Here is a 14,810-nt window from a genome sequence, read left to right as displayed (position 1 = left end):
CGTGCTCTGTCTCTCTCTCTCTCTCAAAAAAAAATAAACATTAAAAATAAATAAAAAATTAAAAACTCAGAATACTCTACCTGCATCATATGTGCATTTTCAATTTTAGCTTCTTCCAATTTGGGCTGTAATTGAACAAGCTCCATTTTCATTTCTCCAACCTAAACAGACAATTTGTCATTAAGTTTTCATAGCTACAAGAGCTACGGAAGCTAACCACAAAAAATTGAAACATAAAGCGTATCATACAGCATTAGGGCCAGTGAACCTTAACTTTTTCCCTCACTTATTTATATGATAAACAAAGCCATGCCAGTTTTCTTCACAAGAGACTTTATCTTCCTCACGTATATGACAGAGCTGTGAGAGGATGCAGTTGTCATGGAATAAATGCAGATAGAAAAAAGGTGGCAGGGTGGAGTGTCCCTATTATATGATGCATGGTATACAGTGCATATGAATCACCCAAGCCTGTATTGCTTACAGTGAACTAATGCTAGTAAGTATTACTAGCACTTGACTTATTTAAAAAAATCGTATATTTAATAAAACCTTATATTACAATAAAAAAAGGAAACTCAGACTTCCTGTATTCTCTCCAAATGCCAAAAAATTAAGAATAAAACAGGACTATTTAAGTCTGTATTTGAGTCTGGGAAACTTAGTGAATTTCTCTAAAACTGACTTTAACTCGTTTGTAAAATGAGGATCATTAGTGTCTACCTCACTGAGTGGTTATGAGGAATAACTGAAGGAATGTGTGTGAGGCACATAACACAATGCCTGGCATATAATGTATTCTTGATAAATTGTAACTCTTCGTTATTTATGATTTCTTATATTTCCCAATGAAAAATTATAATTATATATTATCATTGTGAGCAGCTCATCAAATTTACCTGAGACTCGGCAAAAGCTAATTTGTCAAGCCCATTCACATATCTCTGTTTTGCTTCCATGACAGCTTGTCGCCTCTTAGTCAAAAGCTGTCGAAATGAGGCAATAAGTTCGAGGTAAGAAGTAGCAGTAACATAGTTATGCCGTCCTAACTGCTGCAAGAACCTAAGAGAGACAGATAACATATCTTACTCCAAAGTAATGAGTTGCACAGAGTAAGAAGTGCATTCAACAAAGCATCAACAACAAACCTATAAGAATAAAGGTTAATTTCATTCAGAAGCTGCTGAGTTCTTAAACTTTATAACATTCTAAGAATTCTCCACATAAGCATGCCCTGATTTCTTATCTGCAAAATATCAAATAGCAATGAAGTATTTAAAAAGCACAAATTGGGGCGCCTGGGTGGCGCAGTCGGTTAGGCGTCCGACTTCAGCCAGGTCACGATCTCGCGGTCCGGGAGTTCGAGCCCCGCGTCAGGCTCTGGGCTGATGGCTCAGAGCCTGGAGCCTGTTTCCGATTCTGTGTCTCCCTCTCTCTCTGCCCCTCCCCCGTTCGTGCTCTGTCTCTCTCTGTCCCAAAAATAAATAAACGTTGAAAAAAAAAAATTTAATAAAAAAAAAAAAAAAAAGCACAAATCACCAAAGATGGGTATCAAAGGTGAGCAAGAACAAGAAAGATACAGGCCTTTTTATATGTGTCATAAGCTAGGAGGAACTAGCACTGTAAGGGACTCAAGATACTGTGTAAGGTAGGGAAGTGTCATAGGGAGAGGTGTTGCAGATAGGATAGCAAGGACGAGTCCCCATTCCTTGCACAAAGTGTTGTCACTTTGGCTGAGTGGAGTATGGCCAGAAGCGTAAAACTACTACACATAACACATGGAAACAATGGAAGCAACATTGTTTCATGGCAAGTACACAGAGTAGAGCCCACTGCTTGGTGCACCCGTCCAATCCAACTATGCCACAAGGCTGTATGATTCTGGATAGGCAATATACTATGAGCGCTTGGCTTTACATACTTTTGAAATGAGGGTGTCAGAGATGAACAGAGATGAAATAGATACTTCTGAGTTATCCACAGCCCACCACCCCTCTTCCCTTTTCTGAAAACTTCCATCCAGTGCTCCATCAGCAATGTTTGTTCTCTGAAACCTGCCACTTTAACCACAGCTGATTAGACTAGGGTTGGGCACTGGACACAAATGAGGCTTATCACATTTTGGGATAAATTTAGAACAGGGAGCTGGAAACAGCCAATCTGCCTGCCTGTTGGTGGAATTGCAAGAAGTAAACTTGAGAATCAAGAGGCAGACAATTTCCTCCACATGCAAGGAGATGTAGAAAACTCAGTCTGCCAAATACATATGATCTCATTTATATATTTATATGTGGAACCTAAAGAAGAAGGAGGAGGAGGAAGAAGAGGAGGAGGAGGAGGAGGAGAACTAGAACTCATAGACATGGAGAATAAACTAGTGGTTCCAGAGGCAGAGGGTAGGGGGTGGGGGAAATGGATGAATGTGGTCAAAAGATACAAACTTCCAATTACAAGGTTAATAAGTTCTGGGGATGTAATGTGCCCTATGGTAACTATGGTTAACAATACTGTATTATGTGTTTGAAACTTGCTAAGAGAGTAGATTTTAAAAGTTCTCATCACAAGAAAAAATTGAGAAGAATGTTAACTAAACTTATTGTAGTAATAATTTCACATTATATACATATATCAAATCATTAGGCTGTACCTGTTAAATTTATATAATGTTATATCAATAATGTCAATAAAAGTGGAAAAAAGTCAAATAAATGCAAAAAAAAAAAAAGAAAAAGAAGGAAAATACAGTCTACAAAGAGAAAGAATCAGAAAAGGGAGGCAAAATAGGATGAGAAACAGAGAAAAGATATTTCTGGGTTTAGGATGACTTTCTAACTCTTGTTTCCAGTGTATCTGTGATCCAGCTGTATTCTTTTTCTTAAGCTTTGTGAGATACCCTTGTATCTTTATAATAAATTCTCCCCTTTTCCTTAAACCTAAATTAAGTAGTTTTCTATTCTATTGCAAGCTGAGATCTTAATTAAATGATCAGAAATGTTTGGAAGACATAGAAATCCTATTGAAATTTTGAGCTTTTCACAGAGAGAGACATGTTAAAATATAAGGCATTATTGTCATTTTAAAATTTATTAATATTAACCTTTCTGAAAGATCCATAATGGTAGTGTGAAAGTGTTTGCAGATTGGAACTATCTCTCGTCTTTCAACCTCAGTAAGCTCCAGTGTTTCTAAGAATTTCATAGCTACAAGTTCAAGGGCATCTTCAGGCCATGGCTAAAAATAAGAAAAAGAAAAACTTAAGACATTTAAGATGGGTAGTCCCACTCCAACTATGTAAGTGTCTTCCTGGATGAAAAGAATTTGGGGTTAAGCAAATTAAAACCTTAATTGGAAAAATAGAATTAGGTGGACTGAGGTCACAACTAAATCTATGAAAGAGTTTATAATTAAAGAGCAAATATAAAGGAAGCATCAATGATATTTTACATAACAAGAATACATTACACTGCTTTCCTAACTCTTCCATTTGGACATCTAGTAGACATCCCAAAGTTAGCATGACAATGGCAGAGGCTGCTAGTTGCCCACCTAATACCTGTCAGCTCTTTTTCCTAAGGACTCCAATTTTATTCTAGATGGCAATAGGCCCAGCTAAAAGACCACATTGCCTAGATTCCCCTGCAATTCAGAGCAGATTAAGGCATATAAGCAGTTGTTGGGTGGGAACCTCAGGAAAGGCTCTTTAAAGGGTTAGAGCTGGTATGTATCCCTTTTTAAAAAGGTTTTTATTTAAATTCCAATTAGTTAACATACAGTGCAACATTAGCTTCAGGCGTACAATGTAGTGATTTAACACTTCCATACAACACCCAGTGCTCATCACAAGTGCACCCCTTAATCCCCATCGCCTATTTCACCCATCCCCCCCCCCACCTCCCCTCTAATAACCATGTTTGTTCCCTATAATTAAGAGTCTGTTTCTTGGTTTGTCTCTTTTTTCCCCCTGTGCTCATTTGTTTCTTAAATTTCATATGAATGAAATTTTATGGTATTTGTTTTTCTCTGTCTTATTTCACTTAGCATAATACTCTCCAGCTCCATCCGTGTCATTGCAAATGGCAGATGTCATCCCTTTTGATGGCTGAGTAATATTTCATTGTATATATGTACCACAGCTTCTTTATCCAATCATCAGTCAATGGACACTTGGGCTGCTTCCAAGCTTTGACTATTGTAGATAATGCTGCTATAAACATTGGGGTGCATGCACCCCTTCAAATCAGTATTTTTGTATCCTTTGGGAAAATACCTAGTAAGTATAATTACTGGATTATAGGGTAGTTCTATTTCTAACTTTTTGAGGAACCTCCATACTGTTTTACAGAGTGGCTGCACTTGTTTGCATTCCCACCAACAGTGTAAGAGAGTTCCCCTTTATCCCCATCCTCACTAACGTCTGTTGTTTCCTGTGTTGTTAATTTTAGCCTTTCTGACAGGTGCAAAGTGTGTCAGTTTTGCCCTAACCTTCTATTATTCTATTTCTTTCCTGGGACACAGATGTGGAAGTTGGAGCTCCAGCAGCCACCTTAGACCATACGATGAATTTGAGGGTAGAAACCACATGTTAAGGATAGTAAAGAAGAAAGAACCTTAGATTCTGATGACTTTGTCAAGCCATAAAAGCCCAGTCTTCTTACCTTCAGATTTTCTTCTATGAGAGAGAAAAACTTCATACATTTAGCTTGGGTTTCTGTTATTAGCAGTCCATCATAATTCCTGTTATGACATCCAGAGCTGAACTTTTGATTTTCTTCCCCCCAAATTTGCTTCTTCTCCAGCCTTCCCAGTCTCAGTGAAAGGATTCCTCTGCTTTTCCTGGAACGTGCCACCTGTGTTCCTGCATCTGGGCCTTGGGTCTTGCTATTCCCTCTGACTAGAACCCTCCTCACCTAGACCTTTGATGTGGTTCTCCGTCACATCTCTGCAGAAAGGCCAACTTATTAGGAAGGTCTTCCCAGAGCACTCATTGGAAAACACCACTCCTTTCCTCATTTCTCTCTTCCTGGTCCTGAATTTTCTTCTTAGCACTTAAAAGCACACAACGTAAATTTTTTTGTCCATTTGTTCATTGTCTGTTTCCCCTGACCACTAAAATGTAAAATCCATGAAAGGACTTTTTCTCCCTGCTGTTATTCAGTACCTAAGACAGCACCTGTCAATAATGATTCCAAATATTATTCGATGAAATAATTTATGCTAAATGAGCAATTAATTTTTACTTGCTCATTAGAGTATTTTCCAAATTTCATTTAGATTCAACAAGATGCTTGTAATTATTTTCCTTTGTGTCAGACAATATTCATTTTAAGGTCAATTTTTCTCAGTGTCTGGCCCTCCATTCTAGTGAAATTCAAACTTTTTTGACCTAGTACACCATTAGTAAAAAAAGTTTTAAACACACACTGCCAGTATATGCAAGTTTACTAACAGATTGTATTCATGTTATACTAACAAATTTTTCTTTTTTTTTTAAACTTTTTTTTTTTTAATTTTTTTTTTTCAACGTTTATTTATTTTTGGGACAGAGAGAGACAGAGCATGAACGGGGGAGGGGCAGAGAGAGAGGGAGACACAGAATCGGAAACAGGCTCCAGGCTCTGAGCCATCAGCCCAGAGCCCGACGGGGGGCTCGAACTCACGGACCGCGAGATCGTGACCCGGCTGAAGTCGGACGCTTAACCGACTGCGCCACCCAGGCGCCCCGATATACTAACAAATTTTTCAAAGAGGCTTCTAAAGATTGAGATCAGTGAATTTTTGTAAAATGCCAGAGTAAGTGAATGTCATAGGAGTCATACATCACTGAAAACATTACAAAGGTTTATCTTTGTGTTCTGGGTGCTTTTTTTTAAAATTATCCTGCTAATCATGAAAGTTTAATAACTATCTGTACTAGTTAGAATATTTATGGCCACAGTGACAGAAACCAGTCTTACTGTGTCTTCAGAGGGAATGTATCATTGTATACAATAAGAAGTCTAGAAGTAGAGTACTTCCAGAGCTGCTTAATTTAGAAGCTTAGTCATATCAAGGATCCAGTTCTTTCCAGCCTTTTGCTCTCCCATTCTCCATGTACTTTATTTTACCCTTGGGCTTGCCCCATCTTGGTGGCAAGAGGACTGTTGCAGCTATGGACATTACATCCTCAAACAACAAGTTTGAGAGACAGAAAAGGCCCTTTTCCTACCATGTAACACTTCTTATAGTGAAGAGTTATACTCTTCTTACACTAATCCCCAAAGCTTCCCAACAGACTTGAATTCAGGATCCATTGGCAAGGAGTAGGTCATGAATAGGCTCATGTATAAACCAATCAACAGTAGGAGGCGTGAGAGCACCAAAAATGACTTGGACGAGCCAGAAATCAATCCCTGTGATACAGGACTACATGGAGGGTGATTTTCCAGACAAAATCAGAATTCTATAGACAAGGATGGAGTGGGTAGAAAATGGCTACTGACAGGAAAACATCATGAGCTAATATTGCAAGGTATGATACGCCCTGGGGATAAGATTTGTTGTTTAAATGGTCAGTATAAATCCATATTTTAGACAGCCTTCTTAAATATGTTCTAACCAATATCTTGTCAGATCTTGTTAAGTAGTCACTGCTTTTGCCTCAAGATGTGGCTGACACAGAGCTCAAGCTAGCTCATGCTGGTTTATGCCATTTTCTTAAATCCATTTAGATCTTCATTATATTACATCTTCAATTTTCAGTTTATCACAGGGATCCCTCAGGGCACCTTACATACTATCTATGACATATGGTCATCTGACATACAAACTGAGTAGGAGTAGACTGTTAATCCATATAAAATATTTCATACAAAAATGAATGAATATTCCAGTAATTCCTTCCCTTATCATCTGAATTTCTTTGGTACCCCTGGTAAGTACACACGCTACTTTGAGACTAAAGATCTGGCCAGGGCTCCTGGGTGCCTCAGTTGGTTAAGCGTCTGCCTCTTGATTTTTGGCTCAGGCCATGATCTCATGCTTTGTGAGTTTGAGCCTCTGTTTGGGATTCTCTCTCCCCCTCTCTCTCTGTTCCTTCCCCCCACTTGTGTGCTCTCTCTCAAAATAAATATAAAAAAAAAAAAAAAAAAGAAAAAAGATCTAGCCAAAAATTCAATGCTGTCCTGAGCTATGGGACACATAGTGGTTTATACTCACTTCCTGAACTTCACAGACCCCGGCCCCAGACAACGCCATTAGCATCATTGTGACACAGATCCTCTATCCCCCACTGTTTCACTGCAAAACCTTTATTCCTCTGTTACCCACCTAAATTCCCTTATCTATTTGCAACTCCCAGCTCCCTCTTTTAAAAAAATTTTCTCAACAGCTATGAATCGCTTATAATAGAATACAAAGTCTATGGTTATGACAAAGATATTCAGAAGTAGCCAACTATCCTTATAAGATTTCACGAAAGAAAAATTTATGGTTGGACAGAGTTGGGTTGGTTTTTGGCTGCTTAATAGATATAATATTAAGATACAGTTTACATAAATCAAAATTGTTTCACACAACTTTTATTATTGTATAAACACTAAAATATCCACTAGCTAAACATATGTACAGTCCTCAAAAGGGATAAACTAGTTGGGGCGCCTGGGTGGCTCAGTCAGTTAAGCATCCAACTTTGGCTCAGGTCATGAATGATCTCCTGGACTGTGGGTTCAAGCCCCGCATTGGGTTCTGTGCTGACAGCTCAGAGCCTGGAGCCTGCTTTGGATTCTGTGTCTTTCTCTCTTTCTGCCCCTCCCCCACTTGTGCTCTGTCTCTCAAAACTGAATAAACATTAAAAAATATTTTAAAAAACAAGGCAGAACTAGTTTTGCAACTGATAAATAGGTAAAAGAGAATAAAACAAATTAGCACCAGAAATTTATTTTTAATTTATTTTAATGTTTATTTATTTTTGAGAGAGAGAGACAGAGACAGAGACAGAGCACGAGTGGGGGAGGGGCAGAGAGAAGGAGACACAATCTGAGTCAGGCTCCGGGCTCTGAGCTGTCAGCACAGAGCCCAACACAGGGCTGGAACCCACAGACCCTGAGATCGTGACCTGAGCCGAAGTTGGACACTCAACCGACTGAACCACCCACATGCCCAAAGAAACTTTTTTTTTTTTAAATTTTTTTAATGTTTTAATTATTTTTAAGACAGACAGAGCATGAGAGGGGAGGGGCAGAGAGAGAGGGAGACACAGCATCTGAAGCAGGCTCCAGGCTCTGAACTGTCAGCACAGAGCCCAACGCGGGGCTTGAACTCATGAACTGTGAGATCATGACCTGAGCCAAAGTTGGACGCTTAACCAACTGAGCAACTCAGGCGCCCCCAAAGAAATTTATTTTTAAAAGAAATTGTCCAGGATACCTGGTGGCTCAGTTGTTTGAGTGTCCAACTTCAGCTCAGGTCATGATCTTGCAGTTGATGAGTTCAAGCCCCACATCGGGCTCTGTGCTGACAGCTCAGAGCCTGGAGCCTGCTTCACATTCTGTGTCTCCCTCTTTCTGTCCCTCCTCTGCTCATGCTCTGTCTCAAAAATAAATATAAACATTAAAAATTAATTAATTAATTAAAATAAATTATCCAGGGTCAATCTATAGTCCACATTCTTTTGGACATAAAACAATTAAATAGAAGATACCATGAGCTACTATTTTTTTTTAACATAATTTATTGACAAGCTGGTTTCCATACAACATCCGGTGCATGAGCTACTATTCTCAAGAGCATAAGTACTTTATGGTCTTACACAGGCAGTGACAACCTGCCTTAAGGTTAAGTGAAGTGGCAGCCTTCATCATTTGCTGCTGGCTTGACTGAAATGTCCACTCAGTTGGTCTTCCTGTCTCTTGTTTTGCCCTATTCCAAACCATCCCATATAGCCTCCAAGTATTTGGATTTTTTCCTCTAAATATGTTAGCTAAATATATGTTAATGCCCCCACAATGTCTTTGGTGCAAAACCAAATTCCTAGGCACATTCATAAATTCTATATGACTTGGCACCAACTCAAAACTCCAGCTTAACTCCTGCTATCCTCAGTGCCAGTCACCTGTACCAAACTATATGCATTTGCCCTAATGAGACATGCCCGCCTCACTGTTCTCCCTTTGCACTTACTATACCCTTGTGATGGTTAGTTTTAAGTGTCAATTTTACTATGGGCCACCAGGTGCCCAGATATCTGGTCAAACATTACACTGGATATTTCTATGAAGTGTGCTTTAGGAGGAGTTTAATATTCAAATTAATAGACTAAGTAAAGCAGACTACCCTCCCTCATGTGAATGGGTCTCATCTAATCAATTGAAGGTCTGAAGAGAATAAAAATACTGAACATTCCTACACCCCCCCAGAATAAGGGGAACTCCTTCTGCCTGACTGCCTTCAGTTTTTTCCTGCCTTTGGACTCCAATGGAAACATTGGCTCTTCCTGGATCTCAAGCCTGCTGGCCTTCAGACTGGAACTTACACCATTAGTTCTCTTGGGTCTCCAGCTTGCTGGCTGCAGATGTTTGAACTTGTCAGCCTCCATAATCATGTGAGCCAGTTACTTATAATAAATACATGTATAGATAGATATAGATATCAATATCAACAGATATAGATCTACCTATATATCTTTTTAGACATATATATGTGTGTGTGCGTGTATGTGTGTGTGTGTGTGTGTAATACATTCTCTTGGTTACTAATACACTCCTCCTCTATGTATTTCATTTTCATAGTTTAGAGATTCACTGTCTTAATAAGTACATCTTTTCCACACCAAGGTTATAGCTCTTTTATATGATTGTGATGACTCCTTTACCAACTGCCTTTTCTATCTTCCAGTCTAGAATGTGAGCTCCTTGTGGGGATCATGTAGACTTATCAGTCCCTGGCACCGAGCACTATGCCTGTCATTAGAGCAAGCAATCAAGAAACAAACATGTGCTAAATGTGTATCAATAGAGCTTGAGTAAGATTTCAGAAAAATTCTAAAAGATTTAGTTGCCCATTCCCCCCACCCCTCTGCCCCCAAATTACAAACCTGAAACCAGTCAATGGTACAGCAGTTGATGAGGGATGGGAACTGTCTCAAGCGATTCCGAAAAGCATCTCCAATGGGGCTAAAGGCCACTACAACATGAAGATTATCTTTGCAGCGATTCACAAAGAATGCAAACAGGGCCAAGGGACTGAGTTCATAGTGTTTACTGCCAGCCTGAGCTACAGGACGAACACCCTAGGGAAATAAAAACCTTGTAAACAAAACCAGACAATCTGATAATGAGATTAATAACTACCGGAATGTTAAGAATTTTTACTATTCCCCTTGTAAATATCTTTAAAGTTTTTATATCAATAAAGTGACTTTGATATAGTTTGTACTTCTTCCAACTCCATAATTCTATAATTTGAAAATAAATATCTGTCAAGAATTTAACTTATAAAGGTACTCACAAAAAGTTCACCATGATATATGTATAGGACTATAATTCAATGTTGCTTCTAAGAGGAAAAACCTAAACAACCGAAGTGTCCAGTTAAAAACATTATAAAGCATTCATAGGTTGTAAATTTTATACAACTGTTAAATGAAATGCATTGATGAATGTGCTATGGCAAGATCAGCAAGATAAAATAAGTGAAAAGAAAACAAGTTATGCAACAGTGTGTAATATGATCTTTGTTAAAAGAATACATAGGTGCATGTGCGAGTACATACACACCGGTTTATGAAAGTAATCACAGAAACTATTAACAATAGTTACTTTTGGTGAGATGGACTTAAGGGGGAGTATGAGAAGAAAGCTTTCACTTTTTGTTTTGGACTTTTTTTTGGTTTGTATCATTCTTTTTTTTCATTCTGGACATTTTTATGCTATTTGAACTCTAACTTTATTCTTACAACATTGTTATATTTAAAAAATGTTAATAGGGTTGTCTGATAATGAGATTATGGGGGACTTTTAACTTTCTTTATCTCTACACGACTTTGGGCATCATGGTTCCAAAACCAAACTTCTTGAATTCAGGTCACAGCCTGCAGTTTATTACCTATGTGCCCTTCGGGCAGGTTATTTAACCTCTCTGTAACCTAATTTCCTCATCTGTAAAATGGCCAAAAGAGTACCTATATCAGAGGGTTGTTGAAGGATCAATTGAGTTATTACACATGAACACATGCAATAGTTCTTGCTGCATAGTTAAGTGACTGTTAGCTTTTACTTCATATCCTGCCTTTCTCCTTGTTCAGAGCACAAAAAAATTTCATAGTCAATAAATTATCTTATAAATAGATTTTAAAAAATGTTTTGATAGCAGATATAAGGAATGGTCACAATGATCATATAAGTTCTGTTGCTACTGCAAGGAATTGATTTCTCAAAGAATTCTCTATTGTAGATATGTTCTGCTTTATGGGATATCTATCTTCATGGAAAATTATAAATTGACTCTGTATATGCATTATGAGAGTAATTCTCAAATTATGATTATTATGATCAGTGTTAGTCTACAAAATTATGTTCAGGTGGTCTACCTGCATTAAGTCTGAGTTAATACTCGAGATGCAAATAGAGAAAGGTAATATATGGTTGTAACTGCAGAACAAAAGTTGGCGAAAAGAGCTAGGATGGTAATTTAGGTATGGGGGTTATTTACATAGAAATAATGGTTAATGCTTCTAGGTAGGTAAGCTGTCTGTAGGAGAATAGTCCCCCCCCCACCCCCCCGCCCCACACACATATATTTTGTGAACAGGACTGATTCAGGGGTGTAAGAAAATGAGCAGCTACTGAAAAAATTAGATAAATGGAGTAAAATTTCACAACAGTCAAGGGAAAGTAGAATTGAAACTTATGTTCACACAAAAACCTGCACACAAAGGTTTATAGCAGCTTCATTCATAATTGCCCAAACTTGGAAGCAACCAAGATGTCCTCCAATAGGTAAACGGATAAATAAACTGTGATACTTTCAATCAATGGAATACCATTCAGTGATAAAAAATAAATGAGCTATCAAGCCATAAAAAGATATGGAAGAACCTTAAATGCAGACTGTTAACTGAAAGAAGCCAATCTAAAAAAGCTACATACTGTATGATTCCAACTATGTAACATTCTGGAAAAGCTAAAATTATGGAGACCATAAAAAAGAGCAGAGGTTGGTAGGGGTTCAGGGGAGGAAGAGAGACATAAATAGGTGGAACCCATTGCATTTTTATGTCAGGGAACCTATTCTGTATGACACTTAATGGTGAATACACATCAATATTCATTTGTCAAAACCCATAGAATGTACAACACAAAGAGTGAACCTTAGTGTAAGCTAAAGAATAGATCTCACGGTTTGTGAGATCAAGCCCTGTGTCAGGCTCTATCAGAACATGAAGACTGCTTGGGAGTCTCTCTCTCCCTCTCTCTCTGCCCAACCCCTATGTGTGCTCTCTCTCTAAGTATATAAAAATAAAAACTTAAGAGAATAATGAATTACATGAAATATGAATGAGAATTGTAAAAAGGAAATGAGAAAATATCACTAAGTGTGGCGAATAAGAAGTCCCTGTTTTGGGGCACCTGGGTGACAGAGTCCATTAAGAGTCTGAATCTTGATCTCGGCTCAGGTCATATATCTCACTGTTCATGCATTCAAACCCCACACTGGGCTCTGTGCTGATGGCATGGAGCCTATTTGGGATCCTGTCTCTCCTTCTCTCTGCCCTTCCCCTGCTTGTGCTTGCTCTCTCTCTCAAAATAAACAAACTTAAAAAAAATTTTTTTTAAGAAGTCACTGTTTTATTCAGGAAGACACTGAAATAATTTAATTCTGCAAGGAAGGCAAATAGAACAGTGGAAAAAATAGTCTGGAAAGGAGGTCTGTGGCTGGAACTCTACTGCTGAAGTCAGAGACATGTGCTGACATGTCTAAAAGGTATTCTCTAAGCAGGGTCAAGTCCAAGCCATACAGGCCAGTTATCAGAAGTGAGGTTTAAACTAAAATCTTTGTCAGAGGGATAAAGTAAGCAGAGCCTAAGTCGTAGTCTTCAAAGGGGGATGTACAGGATAGTACAGAGTATAGAAAGAAATTATAGAACTTCTTTCATATTACCTTTTCAACTTTATTTTTCTAATAAGTTTATTTATTTTGAGAGAGTGTGTGTGTTTGTGTGTGTGTGTTAATGTGCATGCACACATGCGCTCAAGTGAGTGGGAGAGGGGCAGAGAGAGAGGGAGAGAGAGAGTCCCAAGCAGGCTCCACACTGTCAGTGCAGACCCCAACATGGGGCTCAAACTCATGAACCATGAGGTCATGAACTGAGCCAAAACCAAGAGTCAGACACTTAACTGACTGAACCACCCAGGTGCCCCTTACCTTTTCTATTTTAAAAGGTCAGCATAAAGCAAAGAGAAACAGGGATGTATTTCAGTACTTTTGAATTCTAACTATGGCTACTTCTTTGTGGATGAATTGATATGATGTTCCTAGACTTGGAATGTGAAGGAAAGAAGTTCTTTTTTTTTTTTTTTTTTTTTAATTTTTTTTTCAACGTTTATTTATTTTTGGGACAGAAAGAGACAGAGCATGAATGGGGGAGGGGCAGAGAGAGAGGGAGACACAGAATCGGAAACAGGCTCCAGGCTCTGAGCCATCAGCCCAGAGCCCGACGCAGGGCTCGAACTCACGGACTGTGAGATCGTGACCTGGCTGAAGTCGGACGCCTAACCGACTGCGCCACCCAGGCGCCCCATGGAAGGAAAGAAGTTCTTAAGGTCACTGCTGGATCATACCACAAAAAAATACTGAAGCAGCAATTCTTATTAAAATAACACCAGCATTCTTCACAGAGCTAGAACAAACAATCCTAAAATTTGTATGGAACCTGAAAAGACCCCAAATACCCAAAGCAATCCTGAAAAAGAAAACCAAAGCAGGAGGCATCACAATTCTGGACTTTAAGCTGTATTACAAAGCTGTAATCATCAAGACAGTATGGTTTTGCCACAAGAACGGACACTCATCAATGGAACAGAATAGAGAACCCAGAAACGGACCCACAAAAGTATGGGTAACTTATCTTTGACAATGCAGGAAAGAATATCCAATGGAAAAAAGATAGCCTCTCCAGCAAATGGTGCTGGGAAAACTGGACAGCGACATGCAGAAGAATGAACCTGGACCACTTTCTTACACCATACACAAAAATAAACTCAAAATGGATGAAAGACCTCAATGTAAGACAGGAAGCATCAAAATCTTAGAGGAGAAAACAGGCAGCAACCTCTTTGACCTTGGCCACAGGAACTTTTTACTCAACATGTCTCTGGAGGCAAGGGAAACAAAAGCAAAAATGAACTATTGGGACCTCATCAAGATACAAAGCTTCTGCACAGTGAAGGAAATAATTATCAAAACTAAAAGGCAACCGACAGAATGGGAGAAGATATTTGCAAATAACAATATCAGATAAAGGGTTAATATCCAAAATCTATAAAGAACCTCTCAAACTTACCACCCCAAAAGCAAATAATCCAGTGAAGAAATGGGCAAAAGACATGAATAGACACTTTTCCAAAGAAGACATCCAGATGACTAATAGACACAAGAAAAGATGCTCAAGATCACTCATCATCAGGGAAATACAAATCAAAACCACAATGAGATACCACCTCACACCTGTCATAATGGCTAAAATTAACAAACTCAGGCAACAACAGATGTTGGCAAGGATGCAGAGAAAGAGGAACCCTTTTGCACTGCTGGTCAGGGAATGCAAACTGGTGCAG

At 38.6% G+C, this 14,810-nt stretch overlaps 1 protein-coding gene across 2 annotated transcripts in view; it reads right to left on the bottom strand.

Annotated features, from left to right (window-relative positions):
* Positions 1-14,810, bottom strand: part of DNAH12 (dynein axonemal heavy chain 12) — a 219,043-nt gene that overhangs the window by 70,023 nt on the left and 134,210 nt on the right. For both annotated transcript variants that reach the window (XM_086697846.1, XM_086697845.1), the window contains 4 exons: positions 10,070-10,264; positions 3,098-3,231; positions 900-1,062; positions 81-161 (listed from right to left, as the gene is read on the bottom strand). In XM_086697846.1, the coding sequence (XP_086553972.1) occupies positions 81-161; positions 900-1,062; positions 3,098-3,231; positions 10,070-10,264 (573 nt within the window). The remainder of the gene's footprint in view (positions 1-80; positions 162-899; positions 1,063-3,097; positions 3,232-10,069; positions 10,265-14,810) is intronic.

This window comes from Puma concolor, chromosome A2 (assembly GCF_028749965.1).
Source record: "Puma concolor isolate L17-30 chromosome A2, mPumCon1.1.hap2, whole genome shotgun sequence".
NCBI lineage: Eukaryota > Metazoa > Chordata > Mammalia > Carnivora > Felidae > Puma > Puma concolor.
This window is presented reverse-complemented; position numbering and strand designations above follow the sequence as displayed.